This window comes from Scleropages formosus, chromosome 1, assembly GCF_900964775.1.
Source record: "Scleropages formosus chromosome 1, fSclFor1.1, whole genome shotgun sequence".
In the NCBI taxonomy this organism is placed as follows: domain Eukaryota; kingdom Metazoa; phylum Chordata; class Actinopteri; order Osteoglossiformes; family Osteoglossidae; genus Scleropages; species Scleropages formosus.
The window spans coordinates 428,880-451,996 of NC_041806.1; the positions used below are offsets into that span (position 1 = coordinate 428,880).

The following is a 23,117-nucleotide window of genomic DNA, read 5'->3' on the forward strand; positions in this document are numbered from 1 at the left end:
CTGTATGCGTGAGTGTGTATGGCTATCCTACTATGGGATGGCGCCCATTTGGCTGAACCCTTTGCTAGCCTTGCACCCTGCTCCTCCGGCACGGGTTCTGGATAGCTGTGGCCCTCTCTTTGAGAAGAAGTTACCAATAGTGAGCGAGCGAGTGACTCGAGGCTGAATGTTCAGAAGGGACACATGAGTGAGCGTTTTTGGTCTGCCTCTTACACTGAGCTCACTCTCAGCAGGGTTGTGCTCAGCATGTCTCAGAACTTCACGAAAGTCACATGAACCCATTGCATGAGATTTTATTCCTGTTTTTTTCTGCTTGAACAGCTGCCAACTATGGCTGAATGTCCAGCTGATATCGATTGGCTGGAGGAGGTCAGGAGAGGTGAAATATTTTTGTTTTTAATCTTATTCTCTTTTCCTGAAAACAATGAAGATCTTGAATCATCGGGTGTTAGTTGTGAAGCTGCTGATGTTTTACAGAGACCAGCAAATTTTCACTTTTGCATGTGACACCTTGAAATGCTGTAACATTCTTCACTGAGAACTTAGTTTAAATAATTCTAGGCAGACAGCAAAAGTGCAGTTGTCTTGAAAGTTAGTTTGATCTCTGCAATTTACATGCCGTCCTACATTTCAATGTGCACGTGATGATAGTTCCGAAGCACATTACAAATGCATCATTGTAATGTACACGTTGTGTGTGCGATTGTTATAATAGCCCTTAAATACGAGCAGCTTCTCAAAAGCGTTTTTTCCTTCTTTTACTGCATGCACCATCAGTGTCTCCCGTGTTCACATTACAGTTTTGAACTTTACACCGTGTTCACCACGTTCTTATTTTGCATATAATATGAAAAATGATACTGTTATAACTGTTATTAAGTAGATCAACTGTGATTGGCTATTTTTATTATACATTGATAAAGTAAATGATCAACCAGTGTTTCTCTGCTCTCTCAGCTGTCCAGTATGTGGACAGTAACAGGGCTGAACTCATTCAGCGTGTGGTGGCGGTGATGCCCATTGCTGATGAGTTACTGCAGAGAAACATGATCCACCGGGAGACGTACAATAACATCCTCACTGCGGGGACCAGTCAGAAGCAGATGAGACTTCTGTACAGCGTCCTGGATTCTGCAGGAGACACTGTGAAATCTGCCTTTCACACCTTTCTGAAGAACAACTGTCCTCATCTGGTTCAGGCTTCTGTCTCTGAGGGTGAGACACCATTCATCTGTGTGCACATGGAAACATTTCCACATGATTCTCCACTCTCCACTCTTCCTGCGTGGAGCCACTGAAAAAGCTGTAGTGTGTTTCCTGTGTTTGCTTTCCTCACAACCGTTTCTTTCCTGCAGATGAAACCACAGCAGGAGCCCAAGATGCTTCTGGCCCTGATGGTAAGAGAGTCTGTATCAGTGTGTGCATGGAATCGGTACAACTAGAATCAGGGGGTCTCAAATCTGTGCGGAATATCTGAATAAGACTTGCAATGATTTTGTTTTCTCGGTTTTCTCTGTAGTTACACATCTGCAAAGAGCCCAAGATGATCTTAAAATCAGTTTGAAGAAGAAATATGAATGCATCTTTGAAGGCTTGGCCGAGTATGGGGGTAAAATGTACATAAACAGTATCTATACAGAGCTGTACATAAGCGAGGGGAGAAGTGAAGGAGTCAATACTGAACATGAGGTGAGGCAGATTGAGACAAGAATGAGGAGACAAACTACAGAAGAAAGCAAAATCAGCTATAATGACATCTTCAGATGTTTGCCTGGTCAGAACAAAGCCATCAGAAGTGTGCTGACCAAGGGCATTGCTGGTATTGGAAAGACCGTCTCTGTGCACAAGTTCATCCTTGACTGGGCTGAAGGAAAAGCCAATCACGAGGTTCAGTTGATGTTCATTCTTCCTTTTCGGGAGCTGAACTTGATAAAAGACGAGCAATACAGTCTTCTTGGACTACTGCATTACTTTCACCCTGAAATTAAACATGTATTATCGGCTGAGAATGTTACAAATGAAAAAACTGCTTTTATTTTCGATGGTCTGGATGAAAACCGAGTTCCGTTAAATTTTCAGTCCAAGAAGTTGTGTGACCTTACGGAACCCACGTCAGTGGGAATGTTAGTAATTAACCTAATCAAAGGCAACCTGCTTCCCTCTGCTCTCCTGTGGATAACCTCCCGTCCGGCAGCAGTCGCTCAGATCCCAGTTGAGTATATCGACCAGGTCACAGAGATACGAGGGTTTGATGACCCACAGAAAGAGGAGTACTTCGGGAAGAGGTTCACTGACCAGGACCTGGCCTGCAGAGTTATCTCTCATATGAAGACATCGAGGAGTCTCTACATCATGTGTCACATTCCTGTCTTCTGTTGGATTTCAGCAAGTGTTCTTGAGCAGATGTTGGGTCAAGAGAGGAAAGGAGAAATTCCCACAACTCTGACGCAGATGTACACACACTTCCTTCTCATTCAGATTGATCAAATGGTGAAAAAGTATTCTCTGCAAATGAATAAGGTGTCAGAGAGGCAAATGGTGATGAAGCTGGGTGAACTGGCATTTAACCAGCTTCAAAGGGGAAATCTCATATTTTATGAAGAAGACTTGAAAGAGTGTGGGACTGATGTCAGAGACGCTATAGTTCATTCTGGATTTTGCACCCAAATCTTTAGAATAGAAGACTTGATGGCTCGGAAGAAAGTGTACAGTTTTGTGCATCTGAGCATCCAGGAGTTTCTTGCTGCTCTGTTTGTCTTTTATACATATAGAGAAAGCAGCATGAACCTGCTTGACCAAAGAGTCATCTCCCAATTACAAAGACTCTTCAAAATCCAAAAATTATTCAATTTACATAAGAGTGCAGTGGACAAGGCCTTGAGCAGTAAGAATGGACACCTGGATCTCTTCCTCCGCTTCCTTCTTGGCATCTCACTGGAGTCCAACCAGAGTCTCTTGCAAGGGCTACTGACACAGACTGGGTGCAGCTCACAGAATACTGAGAAAACAGTGAAATACATTAAGGAGAAGATCCAGAATAATCTTGCTCCTGAAAGATCCATCAACTTGTTCCACTGTCTGAATGAGCTGAATGACAACACTCTAGTAGAGGAAATCCAGAGCTACCTGAACTTAGGAGATATGTCGACAAAGCAGCTCTCAGCTGCACAGTGGTCAGCTCTCGCTTTTGTGTTACTGACATCGAGACAGGAGGAGGATGTGTTTGACCTGAAGAAGTTCCTCGGATCAGAAGAAGGGCTACTGAGACTGATGCCAGTGGTCCAGTTCTCCAGAACAGCTCTGTAAGTACCCCAAAGGGAGGTAAAGAACCTCATTTACATTTATATTTACATTTATTCATTTAGCAGATGCTTTTTTCCAAAGCGACGTACATCTCAGGGAAAATACAATTTGTGCATTAGATTAAGAGAAAGAGAAATGGCTGCAGACATGTGACTCTCAAGTAAACCTAGTTTGTTACCTACCACTTGTTGCACCAATGTTCATCGTTCAAGTACGTGCAGAAAACACAGGGTAGACAAATCCTGACACCCTCCGACCAATTTTTTATTTATTTATTTTTTAATATTATCAGATACACAAACAATCACATAGAATGCCAGAGTAGCGGCTGAATAAAGGCTTATCTGGGATGCTCATGAAGTTACCGTACATGAACATTTGTCTCGTACATGAGCTAGAGCGATCTAGGGTGAAATGGGTCCCAAAAAGGTGGGTTTTCAGGTCCTTATTGAATGTACACAGAGTTTCAGCAGTTCTGAGTGAGAGGGGGAGGTTGTTCCACCACAACAGAGCCAGAACCGAGAACCTCCGTGCTTTACCTTTCATGTGCGGAACCACCAAGCGAGCAGAAGCAGACGAGCGAGGGGGTCTGGTTGGGGTGTAGCGGATGATCAGGTCTTGTAGATATCTGGAAGCAGTTCTATTGATGCATTTGTAGACAATAACCAGGGTCTTGAATTTGATTCGGGCAGCTATAGGAAGCCAGTGCAGAGAAATGAGTAGAGGAAACACGTGGGAACGCTTTGGCAAATCAAACAACTCATGTAGCAGCATTTTGTAGAAGCTGCAGAGGTTTGATGGCATTAGCAGGAAGGCCACACAGGTGAGAATTTCAGTATTCAGATGGGAAGTCACCATGGCTTGGACAAGTAGTTGGGCGGAGTCAGTAGTGAAGTAGGGACGGATCCTATGAATATTATGCAGGATGTATCTGCAGGACCGGGTTGTGGTTTCGATGTGTTAAGAGAAAGACAGACTTGCGTCAATCGTTAATCCCAGACTCTTAACCAAGGAGGTAGGCGAAATGAATGAGTTGCCCAGTTTGATCAATAGATCATGACAGGAGGACAGGCCAGCTGGGAGGGGAAGAATCTCTGTTTTGGAGGGGTTGAGTAGAACGGGGTGATCAGACATCCATGCAGAGATGGAGGTGGTGATCAGACATCCATTCAGACAGCAGTGCGTGCGGAAATGTCTGACGCACCAGGTGGAAAGGAGAGGAAGAGCTGGGTATCATCAGCAAAGCAGTGGTATTTGAATCCATGGGAGGCTATGACAGGACCAAGGAGGAGGTGTAGATGAAGAAAAGAAGAGGACCCAGTACCAAGCCCTGTGGGACACCGGTTGAGAGAGGCAGAGGAGAATAACGAGAGCTCCACCAGACCACTTGATAGGATCTGTCAGATAGGTAGGACTCAAACCATCTTAGTGCCACACCTTCGATCCCAAGCTGGTTAAGAGAGGAGAGTAGAATCCGGTAGTTGACTGTGTCGAATGCCACAGACAGATCGAGGAGGATGAAGACCGAGGAGAGGGAGACGGCTTTACCGGCTTGGAGAGCATTAGACACCGCCAGAAGGGCCGTCTCAGTGGAGTGACCAGTTTTGAAACCAGACTGATAACCATCAAGGAGATGGTTCCGGGTGAGGAAATAGGACAGTTGATCACAGGCCGCCCCCTCTAGGGTTTTAGACAGGAAGGAGAAGAGAGAGACTGGCCCATAACATGGGTGGCACAGTGGCACAGCGTGTAGCACTGCTGTCTCACAGCGCTTGGGTAGTACGAGAGAACAGGGGTTTGATCCCTGCTCAGTCTGTGTGGAGTCTGCATATTCTCCCCATGTCTGCGTGGGTTTCCTCCGGGTGCTCCGGTTTCCTCCCACAGTCCAAAGACATGCTGTTCAGTTCCCCCATAGTGTGTGAGTGACACAGAGAGAGTGTGTGTGTTCCACTGATGTATGGATGAGTAACCCATTGTAAGTAGTGTATCTAGCACTGTAAGTCACTGAGGAGAATAAGGTGTAAGGGCTAGTAACACTAGATAGTATCCGTTGTAAGTCGCTTTGAAGAAAAGTGTCTGCTAAGCAAATACCTGTAATTTTTAATCAAATTGGGATCCAGGGAGGGTTTTTTTTTAACAGAAGTGAAATTAGAGCAGTTTTGAAGGCAGTTGGGAAACAGCCAGAGGAGAGTGAGGAGTTGATGATCTTAGAGATGAAGGTGGAGAGTTGCGGGGAAGTGTTCTGAAGGAGTGATGAAGGGATCGGATCAAGAGAGCAGGTGGTGGCTCTGCGCAATATCAGGAGGTCAGTAACTTCAGATTCGGAGAGCAGCTTGAAGTTGGAAAGGATAGCTTTGCAGGGAGGTCCAGCGTGAACCAGGCAGGTTGAGGCTGAGAACTTGTCAGTGATTGCTTTGATTTTGACTTTGCCTCGGAAGAACAAAGCAAAGTCATCAGCAATGAGAGAAGAGGGAGGAGGAGGTGGCGGGGGACACAAAAGGGATGAGAAGGTCGCAAAGAGTCTATGTGGTTTCTTTAGATACAGACTGTATTTTGTTGTGGAAGAAGGAGGTTTTAGCTGAAGACACAGCAGAGTGAAAAGCAGCTAAGAGTGACTGGTAGACATTCAGGTCCGATGCCTACCATCATACAATTAATATATATCATACAATTAATATATATCAGCAGGCAACTATAGGTTAGCAAGCAACTATTTGGCCTCCTTAGACCTGCTGCTTCTAGTGCATTTTCCCTTTGTGAAACCCTTAGTCCCTCAGCTGGACACTCTCAAATGCTGGACTGTCCATGAAAACTCTGAATTAGAGCAGAAACAAAACACAATTTTAGTTGAATCCGACAACCACATAAAAAAGATTTGAATTAATGCTGATGATGCAGACACAGCTCACACTGCGCTCATATAAAAATTGGGTGGCACGCATCAGTGGTTCCGATACCCCATCTTCCTTCAGTGCCTCCCATAGCACATGCCGAGGGACCTGGTCATCTATCTTTTCCAAGTCTATAAAACATGTGTGGACTGGATTGAAATTTTCCTATGCTACCTCAAGCAGCTTTGCCAAGGAAAAGAATTGGTCGACTGTTCCATGACCAAGACAAAATGCACTTTGTTCCTCTAGAATCTGAGGCTCAGCTATCAGGTAGAGTCGACTTTGCCAGAGAGCCTGAGACGTGTGAGCAACCCTGTTACGTCTCCATCAACGAGCGCATCGGCGACACCTGCTGTTCCTTGACGGAACAGAAGATAAAAAGGGACGCCGAGGAGGAGACAATGTGGAACTTTGTTCAGCGACTTCTCTTGCACTCCTGACCGTGTTACTTGTAATGCCTTCCTGCCTCGACCTTTGCTTGTTTATTCTTTGACCACGATTCTCGCCTCGCCTCGCCTTGCCTTGTGTATCCTGTTTGCCGATCGCCCGACCTTCGCCTGTCCCCGACTTCTCTCTTGGATTACGTCTGTCTGTTATAATAAACGTCGCTTTGAAGAACTCTGCACTTGAGTCCGTCACCGCATGGAACGAAACCATGACACACCCTTAGCAGGAACACATCCTCTAGTCCCCTTTTTAAAACACAGGGACCACCACCCCAATTTGCAAGTTGAGAGGTACCTTTTTCGCTTTGGGTGCAACACTGAAGAGGCACATGAGAGACACTACTCCAGACTCTCCAACGCTTTCAACATCTCTGGATGAATGTCATCCACCCCTGCAGCCTTGCTGCTATGGAGGCCTTGCACTGCCATAGCAACCTCTAGAAAGCTATGGGTTTAAATCCACCAGAGATACCAAACACTGCTTTCTGGGTGGAGGGCATGTCCATGGGGTGAAGTAGTTCCTCAAAGTGTTTCTTCCAGTGCCAAACAATCTCCCCAGGAGTGGTCAACATTTCCTCACCCTTGCTTAGCACAGCCTCACCAGGGTCGTACCATCCCCTCTTGAAGCATTTTTCCAGAACGACTTTGAGGCCACCCAGGAATTTTTGTCCACACCCTTCTCTTGTTAGAGCATTCCTTTCAACAACTATGGCCCTCTTAGCCTACTGGTACCTCTCAGCCAGATCAGCAAATTCTTGGCATGAAAGGTCTCCTTCTTAAGCTTAACAGCTTCCCTCACTACTGGTGTCCACCAGCAGATGCCAGAGTTGGCACTCTGGGACGACCAACTGCCCTCAGACTTCAACTTTTAGCTGCTGCATCCAAAACTGAGATCCTAAACACAGTCCGTTCTGTCACCATGTCTGCGTCCTCAGTCGGGACGAGGGAAAAAGCTGCTTAGAGGTGGGAGTTGAACCGATCTCAGACTGATGTGTCTGTCAGTCATTCCCAGAAAACCGTCACAGAGCGTTCGGGTCTCTCAGGTCTGTCCAGCTGGAGCCCAGTACATCTCTGCCCCCTTTTCCGCAAAGGCCAAGCAAAAGGAAACTGACTTGCCAGTTGTTATACAGCTTAAGTTAGAAGGTAATGTAATACAGGTGTACTCAGTTTCTGAGATGGCAGCTGAAAAAGATTTATACTCCTTTTGTAAATAGGCTGAACCAGTGTAACGTCACAGGAAAATGCTGTGGACCTTTGGCCTCAACTCTGAGCTCACCCTCCTCACACCTGAGAGAGTTAGACCTGAGTGAAAATGATCTTCAGGACTCTGGAGTGAAGATACTCTCAGCTGGACTGGGGAACGAACACTGTAAGCTGGAGATACTAAGGTCAGTACTGCTGGGGAATACACACTGTACACTGGACACAGTGAGGTCAGTACCGCTGGCGAATACACACTGTACACTGGACACACTGAGGTCAGTACTGCTGGGGAATATACACTGTACACTGGAGACACTGAGGTCAGTACTCCTGGGGAATACACACTGTACACTGGACACACTGAGGTCAGTACTGATGGGGAATATACACTGTACACTGGACACACTGAGGTCAAGGTCACTCACACACATTCAATTGTTACAACAGTCTGACTACACCATAGACTAATCAATTCAGTTCAGTCCGTTTCCCAAAGAGCAGCTGTGATGACCCCAAACTGTTCACATATCAATACAAAACTCTTAAAATGGCTCAAATCCTGTAAATCACTGTAGAAGCAGGAAAACATCTTTAATTTATTTACTACAAGCAAATACATTTTGTTTTGCCTCAATCACATTTAAATCTAAATATTAATTATCTCGCATGTGAATTTTTAATTAGGGTAAGAATGGGTTTATGATGTTACTCCGAATTCAGTTCAAAGTCACCATGTATGTGGTTTTCATGGTAAAGGAAGGTAATTTAACATTACTCATTTCCACACATATGTTCCATACATGTTAACTCATGAAGAAAATGCAAACTTCACATGCCCTGGGCCAGAAACCATTGAGATGCACCTGCACTTTCCGTTGTGCCACTGTAGTGTACTTTGAGTTATCATTCCTTACGTAAAGAAAGTAATGATTTAATGTCTAGAAACAAATGCTAACTGAAACACTATATGTCATTAAAATTATTGAACATTTCAATCTATAATTAATATTTCAATGTCTCATACATAGAATGAACCAGTGTAACCTAACAGACAAATGCTGTGAAGATTTGGCCTCAGCTCTGAGCTCAACCTCCTCACACCTGAGAGAGTTAGACCTGAGTGACAATGACCTTCAGGACTCAGGAGTGAAGATACTCTCAGCTGGACTGGAGAACCAACACTGTAAACTGGAGGTACTAAGGTCAGTACTGCTGGGGAATATACGCTGTACACTGGACACACTGGGGGGGGAGTAAACACTGTACACTGGAGATACTGAGGTCAGTACTGCTGGGGAGTACACACTGTGCACTGGATACACTGAGGTCAATACTGCTGGGGAGTACAGACTGTACAGTGGACACACTGAAGTCAGTTCTGCTCAGGAACACACACTGTACACTGGACACACTGAGGTCAGTTCCACTGAGGAACACACACTGTACACTGGACACACTGCTGGGGAATACACACTGTACACTGGACACACGTAGGTCAGTACTGCTGGGGAACACACACTGTACAGTGGACACATTGAGGTCAGTTCCACTGAGGAACACACACTGTACACTGGACACACTGCTGGGGAATACACACTGTACACTGGACACACGTAGGTCAGTACTGCTGGGGAATACACACTGTACACTGGAGACACTGAGGTCAGTACTGCTGGTGAGTACAGACTGTACAGTGGACACACTGCTGGGGAATACACACTGTACACTGGATACACTGAGGTCAGTACTGCTGGGGAGTACAGACTGTACAGTGGACACACTGAGGTCAGTACTCCTGGGGAATACACACTGTATGCTGGACACACTGCTGGGGAATACACACTGTACACTTGAGACACTGCGGTCAGTACTGCTGGGGAATACACACTGTACACTGGACACACTGAGGTCAGTACTGCTGGGGAACACACACTGTACACTGGACACACTGAGGTCAGTACTGCTGGGAAAACACACTGTACACTGGACACATTGAGGTCAGTACTGCTGGGGAGCACACACTGTACACTGGACACACTGCTGGGGAATATACACTGTACACTGGATACACTGCGGTCAGTACTGCTGGGATAACACACTGTACACTGGAGACACTGAGGTCAGTACTGCTGGTGAGTACAGACTGTACAGTGGACACACTGCTGGGGAATACACACTGTACACTGGATACACTGCGGTCAGTACTGCTGTGGAATACACACTGTACACTGGAGACACTGAGGTCAGTACTGCTGTGGAATACACACTGTACACTGGAGACACTGAGGTCAGTACTGCTGGGGAGCACACACTGTACACTGGTTATAGAAACTATAATTCCACAACATGTTTCCGGGTCCTGCTCTCCAGTGGGTCTGGGGTTCGAGTCCCACTTGGGGTGCCTTGCAACAGACTGGCATCCTATCCTGGGTGTGTCCCGTCCCCCTCCAGCCTTACCCCCTGTGTTGCCGGGTTAGGCTCCGGCTCCCCGCGACCCCGAATGGGACAAGTGGTTCAAACAATGTGTGTGTGTGTGTGTGTTTCCTCTCTCAAGGTTGTCCCTGTGTAGAGTCACAGAGAGAGGCTGTTCTTCTCTGGCTTCGGCTCTGGGTTCGAACCCCCGCTCACAGCTGAGAGAGCTGGATCTGAGCTATAATCACCCAGGGGACTCAGGAGTGAAGCTGCTCTCTGCTCTACTGGAGAAAGTGAAGTAAGTACACATTGTGGTCACTCTGGGAACAGTACAATCCCGGTGGTGTGTGATGTTCTCCCAGCGTCACCGAGCTCAGAGTTTCCACACTCTAATTCATAGACAGGCTGTCCAGGTGTGTGTGTGTGTGTGTGTGTGTGTGTGTGTGTGTGCGTGCGTGCGTGTGTGTGTGTGTGTGCGTGTGTGTGTGTGTGTGTGTGTGTGCGTGTGTCTCACTCGCTGTGTGTCCTTCTGCTCCTCCTACAGTGTGGACCATGCTGGACAGTGCAGGATCAGAGCAGGACCACAGAAATGTAAGTGTGTTTGTGCTCAAGAACTCAATTTACTGTGTACATTTGTTTTCTGTTAATGTGGAAATGTGTGTGACTTTACAGAGGTGAATTTAAGCAGTGTCACAGCTTTCTTTCTGGTTCTGTTTAAATGTGAGTGTGTTTATGGTGTTGAAGTTTTGTGCAGGTATTCATTAATTATTGTTAATTACACAAATATTGTTGTTCCTGTACTGAGAGGAACAGTGACACTCCAGGTCAGTTTGTTCTCCGGACTGACAGTTCGAACCCCTACTGATCAGCAGGACTAAAGTAAAATGTACAGTTGTGAGGAAAAGTGTGTAAACACTTTGGAATTATCTGAATTTCCACATGAATGGCCCCTAAAACGTGATCTGATCTTCTTCCAAGTGATTATAATAAGTAAAGAGAGTGTATGCTAATGTTACATTGCTGTGTCTTCATTGGGCACATGATTTGAACAATCAGTGTCGCTGATGGAGGCGGGGGTGCGGTGGCACGGTGGCGCAGCGGGTTTGGTCGGGTCCTGCTTTCTGGCAGCTTTGGGGTTCGAGCCCTGCTTGGGGTGCCTTGTGATGGACTGGCGGCCCGTCCTGGGTGTGTCCCCTCCCCCTCTGGCCTTACGCCCTGTGTTGCTGGGTTAGGCTCCGGCTTGCCGCGACTACAGACGGTGTGTGTGTGTGTGTATCATTGATGGAAAATGTGTGTGATCCTGCAGGATTCTGACATTTTGAGAAGAGGGTAAGTGAAGTCTGCTGTTCCAGTGAAGGAGTCAGCCGTTCCAGTCAGTTCAGGGGTCAGTTTGACCCACCCTGCCACGTACAAACCATTGTGGGTAACTGCTCTTCACAACAGCATTCGTGAGTCCACAGTCAGTCAAGTGGTTGTGAACTTCCACATTGTTGGTAGTTTCCCAAGGAGTGAACATCCCGCAAAGATCGGTGCAAGGGCTTCCCGCAGGATCCTCGAAGGTAGACAGCTAAGGATCTGCAGGCATCACTTGTACTTGAACATGTATGTTCACGAATGTAGCATTAGAAAAGTACTGAACCAGACTGGTGTTGATGGGAGGTTCCTTCTGGAGCAGCAGTTTTGGGCAGCATTTCATTACTGTAGCGACAAGTTCCGGGGAAGGAGAGGTTCGAGCAGCACACCATTATTCACGCGTTATTCGTTTTCCTCCGGAGGGACACACATCTCAGAGAACGCTAGAGAAGCGCACTATGCCAACCGAAGGAGAGATCTGGTTCCGGGCACCTGATTGTTGAGCGGACCAGGTGTCGCAGACCACCACGTCAACCAGGATGCATTTTATAGAGCTGTTCCCAACACGCACGATGTGCTCAGTGCTTCCCCGCGTGGCTTGTTGCTCATTCTGCGGAGAAGCGATGAATGAAAAAGAAAAGTGCAAAGTACCCTGGAGCAGTAACTCTGTCCCTGGACTTTTCAATGGAGACAGAAAACTGCCCTGGGTTTTCTGAGCCCCATCTGGACGCAAGCAAGGAAAAGGAGGCTTGAATGCTCTCCTCTCTTGTTTTCCGACCTGTAGATCGCCTTGGAAGAAATGTCTGCTCGATGAATATTTTTCAGTACAAGTAATTCAAGTATTTATGTCATGCTGAAATCACGGGTTGATGGTTGCATTGGCGTTTTAGTGATATTTGGGAAAACCGATCGTAGTTTTCACACGGGCTGGGAACGCACTGTTATTTTTCCCACCGAAAAAGTGGGAAACGGGCTTCTGAAAATGTGAGGTCCGTAGTGTTGTCTGGAATAGATCAATTGCCCAACAAGTGAAACAAGTGTGCAATATTCCTTGTGCAGAAGTGTGTGTGTGTGTGTGTGTGTGTGTGTGTGTGTGTGCAAGATTCCGGCCAGTGCACTGTGCATGTGTCATGTCTTGTGTTCCTCAGCTCGTTCGGACACAGCTGTGCTTCATTCACCTGTTTATTATGCATTGTGGTCTTCAGATGTAGCACTCATAGGAATGACTGGGAATTTAACTCTTCTGGATTCGACCGTGTCAAATCCAGAAGAGTTAAATCCCCAGTCAGTTGACACCAGCCACGGAAGCCTATGGGTTTTGAGGCATAGGAATGTGCTAATCACAGAAACTGTCAAACACGGTAACTGCCACGTTCCGCGTCCGGGTTAGAAAGGACGGACCCAAGCGCAAGACGAACGGGACGTTTATTAGGGAACTCCGACGTCGTCGTCTCAGACGGGCAAAGGTCACCGAGGGGCTAACGTCGTTCGAAGGGATGATCCGGGAAGCGAAGTCGAGAGGGAGGCAAGAAGCCGGTAAACAGGAAAGGCAATCAGGTAGAAGGGAACCGGGATCGGGGAACAAGGAACAGGGAAAACCGGGCGAGGAGCGGGGCAGTACAGCAGGTGTCTCGTGGGAAACTTGGGCTTGAGGCGAACAAGGTTCCGCGTCAGACTTGGTTTCGGAGATGCCTTTCGTGCCCCTGCCCTGACTGGTTCCCAGGTGCCGCTCGTTGTGCCGGTAGCGCTGACGTGGCAGTAACTGGTAATATTTCTTTGCGATGTGTGAGGACTGTGTCACGAAAACGGAAAATGGCTGTGGAACAGGCTGGAACAGGCTGGACCGGGAAGCAGGTCCAGGTGGACTGATGGAGGTCCTGCTGCGAACCAACACCCTCTTATCACAGGCAGATGTTCGGTCACTTTCAGGAGGGGGCGTTGGATGTTTCTGCTTTAGGACAAACTGTTTTGAGAACAAAAGGAATGGAGAATTACTGAGAGCAGAGAAATCACAGTGTGACAGAGCAATGATTAAATGACCAAAGTGCTTTTTTTGAGAGTTTCTCTCTCTCTCTCTCTCTCTCTCTCTCTCTCTCTCTCTCTCTCTCTGTGTGTGTGTGTGTGTGACAATTCCCCTCGTCTACAGACTCCTGCCAGTTCACACTGGACCCCAACACAGCAAACAGAAAACTAGTCCTGTCTGAGGACAACAGGACAGTAACAAGGACAAATGAAGAACAGTCATATCCCGATCATCCAGAGAGGTTTGACTTTTGCTCGCAAGTCCTGTGTGCAGAGAGCGTGTCTGGTCGCTCTTACTGGGAGGTTCAGTGGACCGGAGCTATAGCTGAAATAGGAGTCGCTTATAAAGGAATGAGCAGGAAAGGAAAGAGCTCTGAGTCTATAACCGGAGACAATGACAAGTCCTGGGTCCTCTGCTGCTCTGGCAGGAGTTACTCTGTGAGACACAATACGAAAAACACTGATATACCAGCTCCCACCTCGCACAGAGTAGGAGTGTATGTGGACTGGAGAGCCGGCACTCTGTCCTTCTACAGCGTTCACTCCGGAGGACTGACCCTCCTGCACAGGTTCACCTCCACGTTCGGCGAGCCCCTCTGTCCCGCGTTTGGGGTTTATAGTGTGGGCTATTCGCTGTCCCTGTGTGACCTGCAATAGGCAGTGCGTGCTGGATGGGTTCAGTTATAGGGTCACTGTTTTTTCGGTGAGTCACTTTCGCTGTTTCGCGAATGATCGCTATGGACTTCATGTGATTGTCTTTAATTTTCGTGGGTATTACTGGAATGCTTCATCCAGACAATGAGACGGTTATTTACTGTTGTTACGCCTCAGTTTGCGTTGAGCTCCTGTGCCGTGGTTCCTCCAAACTGCCAATAAACTGCATTTTTTACACCGTTTGTGTTCCATCACCTATTATTGTTGTAAAGGTGATGATGATGAATCAGAGGGAGAGCAGCACATGTTTGTGCTGAAGGTCACTTGAGCTACTTGTAAGCGCGTTCCGCAGAGAGAGAAGAATGGCAACCTGGAGCATCTTTGACTGACAACTGCACCTAAGTGACATCACTGTGAGAACAGGAACCAGGTGAGGCAAACTGAGCATAAAGACCTTAGAAGAAGAGTAATTCACTGTGGGGGAAGGGTAAAAGGAAGAGCTGGAAACTGTGGTTTTTGCCACACCTTTTACGCAGGTGAAAATCACTCACACGCGCACACTGTCTGAAACCGCTGGTCCCAAACGGGGGTCGGGGTGAACCGGAGCCTAACCCGGAAACACAGGGCGCAAGGCCGGAGGGGGAGAAGACGCACCCAGGACGGGACGCCGGTCCGTCGCAAGGCACCCCAAGCGGCACTTGAACCCCAGACCCACCAGAGAGCAAGCATAGGCCAAACCCGCTGCGCCACCGTGCACCCTTCAGGCGCAAATCACTTCGGATAAATGCATCAGCGAAATGACAAACGGATGATAGGAACTCATTTGGGGCAGCGAGTACCACGGTAGTTACGGCTGTCACTTTGCAAACAAAGGACATGAATTTGGAGCCCTGCTGCTGCTGTAGTCCTCCTCATTACGGTACAGTACTTGCACTGGGTTACTCCGGTAAGAATTGCCCAGCTCTGTACATGGGTCAATAGCATCCTTAAAAATGGGTCGAACATGAGTCACCTTGGACGAAAGTGTGAGCTAAATAATGGCTTAATGATGATTCCTAGTAGACTGGTGTGATTTCACTTTAGTGCTTAGTCTAACTGACAACTTTATGTGCACAGCAGGTTTAAGTTATGGGAAAAAAATATACCCATATTTTCAATAACTTTTAATTGTATGCTATAGCTGTTAACATTCCTCGTGTTTCAAACTTGAGAAGTCTGACTTAAATCAGACTCACTTTTTCACCTTTTTACTTCTAGCAAGTAAATTTCTAGACAAGTGTTGGCTTAAGCAGTTATTTACTCAAAGCACTTTTACTTGAGTATTACTTGACTTTTTGCTTACTCTGCCCAGCTCGGGATTTCCTGTAATTTTAAACAATTATAATTGTGGTGGGACTGTAGTGCACCAAGACTTGTGGTGGAAAATGAGTAGGAGCAGCTATATCTAAAGCAGATGCAAATTAAAGGAAATGGATGCGCAGCTGTGACCCGACGACTCCTCTATGGAAACTTCGGTGAAGCAACTAGTTTGGACTCAGAATGACACACTATGGCCACAGCAACAGGGTTCTAAACATTTCTTGAAAATTAATTAAAAAAATCCAGTTTATTACAAGAAAGTTTGAGAAGTACATCAAAACCATGCCTCAAACCATGTATGCAGTATACATGGGTAAAATTAACTGTAAAAGAGTGAAATTACCCAACCATGAAGGACTACAGCCAACACCAGTATGTAAAACAAGGGAAGAGCGTCACGCCCCCAACCACGTGCCCATTGATTGCACCTGCAACTACTTGAGAGGCTGCCCGCACGCTCCACGCTGCGGCACGTCAACGAGAGAAACCGCAGCGCGTCGACATCCTCCCAGTCCTGTACCCTGTTTCCTTCCCTGATCCCCCCGTTCCTGTGGATTGCTTGCCTGGTATTTTGAGCCTTTGCTTTTCTGTGTGTTCTCTGAAACAAAGCGGGAGCAAGGATCCAAGCATATGGTCAGGGGATGAAGCGAAGGGTCGAAAACCGGAGACAAGGGATGGGGGGGAAAGCAGGCCATAGCGCGATAGGCCAGTTGTCTCAGACGAGATTCTGCAAAGGTATGGGAGCTGAGGAGGGTCTTTTAAAGGGTGTGCGGTGAGTCAAGTGCTTGGTGATTGTCAGGTGCTGTCAGCTGAGGTGCGGGCGTGGTCGTGACACTCATCACAGAGAGGTAACAGCAGAGCAAGACAGACTGGAAAACAGAAACACTTGCAATGTGCAAAGAAAGGGAGAAATATGAAGCTCTGGGTGTCATGCCCGCCGCCACACCTGCAAGCACTCAAGGCACACAAGCATAAAGGGCGCAACCAGAGCAGGGCTGATTGCGGAACCTCCTTCGAGCCACCACTCCTGGTGCCTTGGCGCTTATGGCGCTGTGTTGTTTCCCTGCCTCCTCATCCTGGTTCCCCCATCGATGTCTCCCTCGGCTCCCTGACCATGTTTCTGTCCTGGACCTCGCTTCTCGAATGCTCCTCCTGTATGACGATTGCGGATTGAACGCACCCCAACTGTCCCCGACTATTCTTTCGGATCTCCCTACAATAAAGCACCTGCGACTGAGTCCACCGTGTCCGTCTCCTGCGTCCACGTGGCACTGGGGTCCAGATACCAGTATGTTCTCACCTCTCCTGGACATCCTACTGTGGTGACAGGAGACCTGAGAGGGAAAGACCAAAGTCTCAAAAATGAGTACAACCATCCAGACTCAGGTATAGACTGTAAAACCTGGAACCGATCGTTTTTCGGTCAAGGTTCTTTGGACTTTTCAGTGCCAAGGCACAATGAGCTTAAAGAGTTTATTACTCTTCTCGCTCAATGTTCTCCATCATAAATGTGCAAACGCATTCATGTCTCTCCAGTGTTTTACACTGCTCGGCCTGTCCTGTGTCCCCGCACCAGACACAAAGACCTTCAACAGTTTTCTGCACGACTTCAGTGGAATTTTACCAGTAGCAGAAACACTGTTCCAGAAACTTCTACAGCAGGACATTTGACAGACAGAGATGAAACTCATACACAGATGAATGCCATACAGGGAGTAATATAAAGGGTAATAGCATAAAAAAAAAAAATCTAAAAGCAAGATATAACACACCATAATATAATTATCAGAAGTAAAATATATAACTGACAACATAGTGGTTAGAGCTGCTGCCTTTGGCTCTCAAGGCTGCAGGTTTCAATGTGACCTCCAGCTGCAGTACCCTTGAACAAGGTCCTTACCCTAAACTGCTCCAGTAAAATTACCCAGCTGTGTAATAATAATTAGATAAAAAAAAAAAACCAGGTACACTCCAAGAAACACAAAGTGTGGCTTCTGCAGTGTGGCTGTAGGCAAAATCAGGGCACAGGAACTGCGTAATGCACTTGTCCATGGAAGACGGGGGTCGGAAGAATGAAGACGATTCCCTAGGATGACACCTGAAGTTGTGATTTGCAGTCGCTGAGGAGGAGGAGGAGGAAGAAAGCACCGGAAACCGTAAGAGCTGTCAGTGCACGTCGTAGTGTTGTGCCTTATGTAGGTTTCAGAATAGTTGCTACAATAGGAGGCGCTAAGGCCTCGCAGCTCCTGGGCTCTGGCTTCAAATCTAGCTGTAAATCTCACTGCCTCTGTGGAATGTCCAATTTGACTGTGTGTGTGTGTGTGTGTGTGTGTGTGTGTGTGTGTATATACGCGTGTACGTGTGCAGCAAGACTGTGCACTGGACAATTTCCGAAAAGGACCAATGAATGAATGAATGAATGAAGTTGTGGAACCCTTGCTGTTCACCTTCTTTTTCACAGCCTCCAAGGGCCCACATGCCTCAGCGCACGGAGCCGGCCACTTCCCGTGTCAGCTGGAGCGTTTCCTGTGTGTGTGCGTGCGCGGTAAAAGATGGCGAAGAACCCTTTCCTGCAAAAGTTAACAGGCGTAACGTTTTCTTTAATACAAGGTGATATGACGAGCAGTAGAAGCGAAGGTGTGATGCCCAGAGTGTGGCCCCTACCCGTGGGCTTTGTGACGTCGGCACATCATCGTGACGCCCAGTTTCAGAAAGAGCTGCGGGACGCATCGACGCACACTCTTTGTTCGTAGCGTCGTCTGCGGGGAGGCCTGAGAGCGACTTGCCTGATAGCTCAGCAACCGAGCCGCGCCCATCGGACAAGGTTCGACCGGCGGTCCGAGGTGGGCAATTAACAGGGGTTCTCAGGTAAAGCGCCTCGTCCAGAATTTACTTACTTGAGTAAAAGTAAAATAGTGGCAGGTCAAAAACACAACTGTCACACACCTTGTTTAGAACCATTAAAAGCTCTGTTGGAGACCGAATCCAGAGCGACGTTCGGGTTTAATGTTGTCCACCATAAAACGTCTCATCGTTCTCAGCGAAACAAATAATTTCCGTAACGTCACCCTCACGCTTCACGCACGTGTGTTACTGTGGAAAAGAGTCAAAAACGGGCCACAAATAAGGGCTCGTAACTGTGCGGAGTCAGAAGTGCGGCACCATCCCTTCGCTGCGGGGACATGTGGAGGACAGTCCCCACATATAATGGTTTCCGCAGCACACATTTTACATTCTCCTCCAGGGTTTTGTTGGAAATGTTCTCTTATTGATTATGAACGTAACCTTTGCTAAGGAAGCGCCTCTGAATGTTAATATTATAATCAGATTTTTGCAAACTGCTTTTACTCTCTACTGCTGCCTGTGTCTGCACCGCACCGGGCTGCACGAGGACCGCGTGTCCTGACCCCCCTCCAGGTCTCGAACCCTGACCCCTGTGACCAGGGTGGGAGGAGAAACCCTGCATTGGCTGTGTTTACTCAACTTCTCCAGCAGGGGGCGCCTTTCCAACACAAATGACTGAATGAGTCCACAGGACACCGGCGGTCTCAAAGCCTCAGCACCTCGGTGGACCGGGGACGGTGGTGGACCGAGTGAGTGGGACAAGGAGACACACTTGGACATGGCTGGGGTTTCGGTGGCAAACTCACTCGCCAAGCTCATGGTGTGAGGTTTGTGCACTGAGCTACTTTACACTGATTTACCCATCTATACAGCAGGGTCATTTTTACTGTATCGCTTCAGGGTAAATACTTTGATCAAGGGTCCGGGGCAACATGACAGCTCAAGCACCGCGCCACCTGCTGCCCATGTCTAGAAACAGTCATACGGTGAAGTCTGGGCAGTGAGACGGGACATAAAGGACACACATTTCGTTAGCACATATGTGTCTTGGGTTGTGTTCCTTTCTCAGCTCTGGTCAGCGCTGGGCCATTGATTGGGAGATGTGCGTAGTAAAGTTACCGCAGTCCTAATCACTGCAGGGGGACAGGCTGGACATTGGGGTGGACATGGGCTCCACCTCTGCTGAGGAAGGAACCTGAGGGCTGCGGCTCGTCCATCGTGTCCTGGCGTCCTCTTTTCCCACAGTCCACAGTCAATATGGAGGGAGAGAAATAGCATTGATGAAGACGTGGCGGAGGACAGAAGAGGACAGGACAGGACAGTTCCTCCAGTGGAACTGCACACTGAGACTCGGCTGTACAGTGAGTGGCAGCATGATTGATGGTTTAATATTTGCGCTGCTGACCCCTCTGCCCCACACCCACTTGGCAGTGCTGCAGGCAAGCGAGGCACCACGGGAGTCCAACAGGGAGTGAGTGTGTGTGTGTGTGTGTGTGTGAGTGAGTGAGAGAGCGGGTCCTATATGGAAGCCCATCAAGGGACTGTGTCTCTTATTAAATCTCCACTCAGTGATTGCAGCTGTTTTATCCAAACGTCTCTTCTGATTGCAGCTCGGCCTGCAGTTTCGCTCTCCATCTCTCTTTCTCTACGTTCTACTCCTTTCTCTCTCCCTCCTTCTCACTTCCCTCCCTTCTTCTTCTTCATTCCATACCATCCCTCTGTCACTCTTTCCTTTCATTTCTCCTGCTTTCTGCTCCTAACTACACATGCACTGCAACTCTAACATTTCGTTCACCATCAGTCTGGATTCAAACTCAGAAATTGCACCGAAACCGTTCTCCTCGCAGCATCAGACACTCTCCAGTCAACTAGAGTGACCTCCCTCTCATTGATCCTCGTCCTCCTCGACTTGTCTGCAGCGTTGGACACCGTCAATCGCCAGATTCTACTCTCCTCTCTTGGACAGCTTGGCAACAGTGGAACAGCCCTGAGCCGGTTTGAGTCCCACCGATCAGGTAAACTTCCCAGTGGTCTGGTGTGGTTTCCGATCATCTCCTCAGCCTCTCTCACCTGGTGTTCAGCAGAGCTCGGTACTGGGACCCCTACTCTTCTCCATCTACACCTCTTCTATCAGCCTTGTCATCACCTCCCATGAACTCTCTCAGCAGTACCATACCCATAACGCCCAGCTCTTCCTCTCCTCTCCTGTCCTTCTTTGGACGTATCATCACCTATCTCTACTTGGATGACTAATTACCATTGTTTACTACTGAACCTTTCCTAAACCAAGACCCTTCGCCTCACAGCAGCTCCACCATCCTGTTGAGAACTCTCTCTAAATGGTTGTAGATTTGAACAGGAAATCATTGCAGAAAAGATTAATAATAATATTCATTTTCACAAAATGCTCGTTGTTCTTTTCCTCTTTTCAGTTGTCTTTAGAGACGGAGAGAAGAGCAAGTGGTGGTGATGGTTCAGTCATCACCGGTAAGCAGCGTCCGGCCTCACAGAAGATGAATCATGCAGGCGAAACGGGCGTCTGTTCCAAACGCACTTGGAGCTGGACCAGGCAGGTACAGAGAGAAGAAAAGGACTACTACTGTGGTAAAAACATGGTAGTTTGCGGTGCATCTGAGTGGGTGGGGTATGAATTGAGCTGTCTGGTGTGTTGTGTTGCTGTGTGAGAGTCAGAGTTCCCTTTCCTCACCCCCCATATCTCTCAATCTGGGCCACGAACCTCCCTCCCGATGTACCCTGCCACCCTGCTGCCTGTCCCCATACCCCTCTTTCCCAGGATCCCTCACTTCATCCTGGAATCCAAAGATTGGAGTGGAACTCATCACCTGCTGTTCCATCTAGGGAACTGCTCTGTTCATAACCTCCGATGCCCATCCTTGTATCTCCTGTCAGTGTGTATCTCGTACTGCCGCCCCTTCCTTTTCACCCCAGAGTCGTGGTGCCGCCTCAGTCACCTTCTCCTCTCTCTGTGGTAAAACCTCTTTTCCATCTCAGTTCCTTTCTGCTAATCCATTTCTAATCCCGCTCTTCTCATTTCATGTTTATCTCATCCTTTTACTCTTTTTCAGCGTGTTGGAGCGTGACTCACTCACACACTCTCTCTCTCTCTCTCTCTCTCTCTCTCTCTCTCTCTCTCTCTCTCTGTGTGATTTTACAAAAGTGGTGTGGAGTAATAACCATTGAAGGGAAGAGAAAACAAGGGAATGGAGATAGAAAACAACCCATGAGTCCTTTTCCTCCCTTCTCTCTTCCGTCACTCTTCTTTGCAGTTGCCCTGCCTCCAGATGGTGCTCTTCCAGCCCAGCTGGCTCCTTGCTCCTCCCCAGGGTTGAAGCCTGTTTCCTGAGGTCATCGGGGGCCTTTGAGGGGGCACGTGATGGTGTGATAGACTCAAAAGTGTCACCTGTTTACCGCAGTACCAGCTCATCTATGGTGTAACTGTTCACGCATCGTAACTCCAGAAGCGTCCTCAGATACAACCTTGATTCAGTCATCACTCTGGTTTTGTACTGCTCACTTGTGTATCTTATAATATTTAAAAAAAAAAAAAAAAAAAATTAGTGGGAGGGTATTGGGATTTGTCTATCCTGTGTCTTATGCACCTACTCAAACGATGGACCTCGGTGCAGCAAGTGGTAGGTAACAAACTAGGTTTACTTGAGACATTCATATCTGCAGCTATGTCTCTTTCTCTCAATGTAATGCATTAATTGTACTTCTGATGAGATGTATGTTGCTTTGGACAAAAGCGTCTGCTAAATTAATAAATGTAAGTGTATTTGTGTATTCAGCCGCTGCTTCTGCTTAAAGCAGCTTACAGTGTTGCACAGCTTTCATTGATTTACCTACCTCTAGAGCAGGGTCATTTTTACTGTGCGTTCAGGGTTGGTACCTTGATCAAGGGAGGACTTTAGTGCCAGGTTAGCGTAACGGTTAAGGTAACAGTGCATGGCAGGGGTATCTCCACCAAGTCGCAGTGACTCAGTGGTGGATACACACACATACATTTGTATCTTAATTGACACAGCCCCACACGCACGCAGGCGCACACACACACTGCCCATCGTGGCACAGGGCGTTAATGTCTTTTTAATGCGTTTGCGCAAGAGTGGTAGACGTCTCTAATTTGTTTCAGTCTCTGGACTGCGTGCTGTTGGCGTGAGGGGAAATCAAAGCTGTCAAAACAGCATCTCAGGTTAGCCTCTCCTTCCTTTTCATTTACTTCCGTACTGTCCCTGCGTCTGTGTGTCCATGTGCCCGCGTGCCCTGCTGTCCACATGGTGAAATCCCGCGTCGAACCAGGTCACCACACACGTTGCCAGCCACAGAGAGTGGAGGTGTACAAGCCTCAGCTGGGCTCTCCTGCCACACTCATTTCTTGCTATTACCTGCATCTCAACAAAAGACCCCCCCCCCACCCTTGGGCCCCCACGTCATCAAGTTCCTGGAGGTTTTAAGGCGGCCATCTCTGCTCCAAGAGTTCGGCGTCCTCCTCTCGCTACTCCAGAGACACCTGGAAGTCCACAGTGGAGGTTTGGCCAGCAGGTGTCCAAGGAAGCAGCTACACTTGATATGAAATGTTTCAGCCTGGATTCCAGAATCCCTGATGGGT

At 47.8% G+C, this 23,117-nt stretch overlaps 1 protein-coding gene across 1 annotated transcript; it reads left to right on the plus strand.

The window, feature by feature from the left end:
* Positions 1-330: 330 nt before the first annotated feature.
* Positions 331-14,287, plus strand: LOC108919713 (NLR family CARD domain-containing protein 3-like). Its single transcript, XM_029253921.1, has 8 exons — positions 331-379; positions 958-1,233; positions 1,520-3,302; positions 7,855-8,028; positions 8,872-9,045; positions 10,398-10,553; positions 10,800-10,846; positions 13,755-14,287. Exons 1-8 carry the CDS (start codon positions 331-333, stop codon positions 14,285-14,287), a joined length of 3,192 nt encoding a protein of 1,063 aa, XP_029109754.1.
* The last annotated feature ends 8,830 nt before the right edge of the window (positions 14,288-23,117 follow it).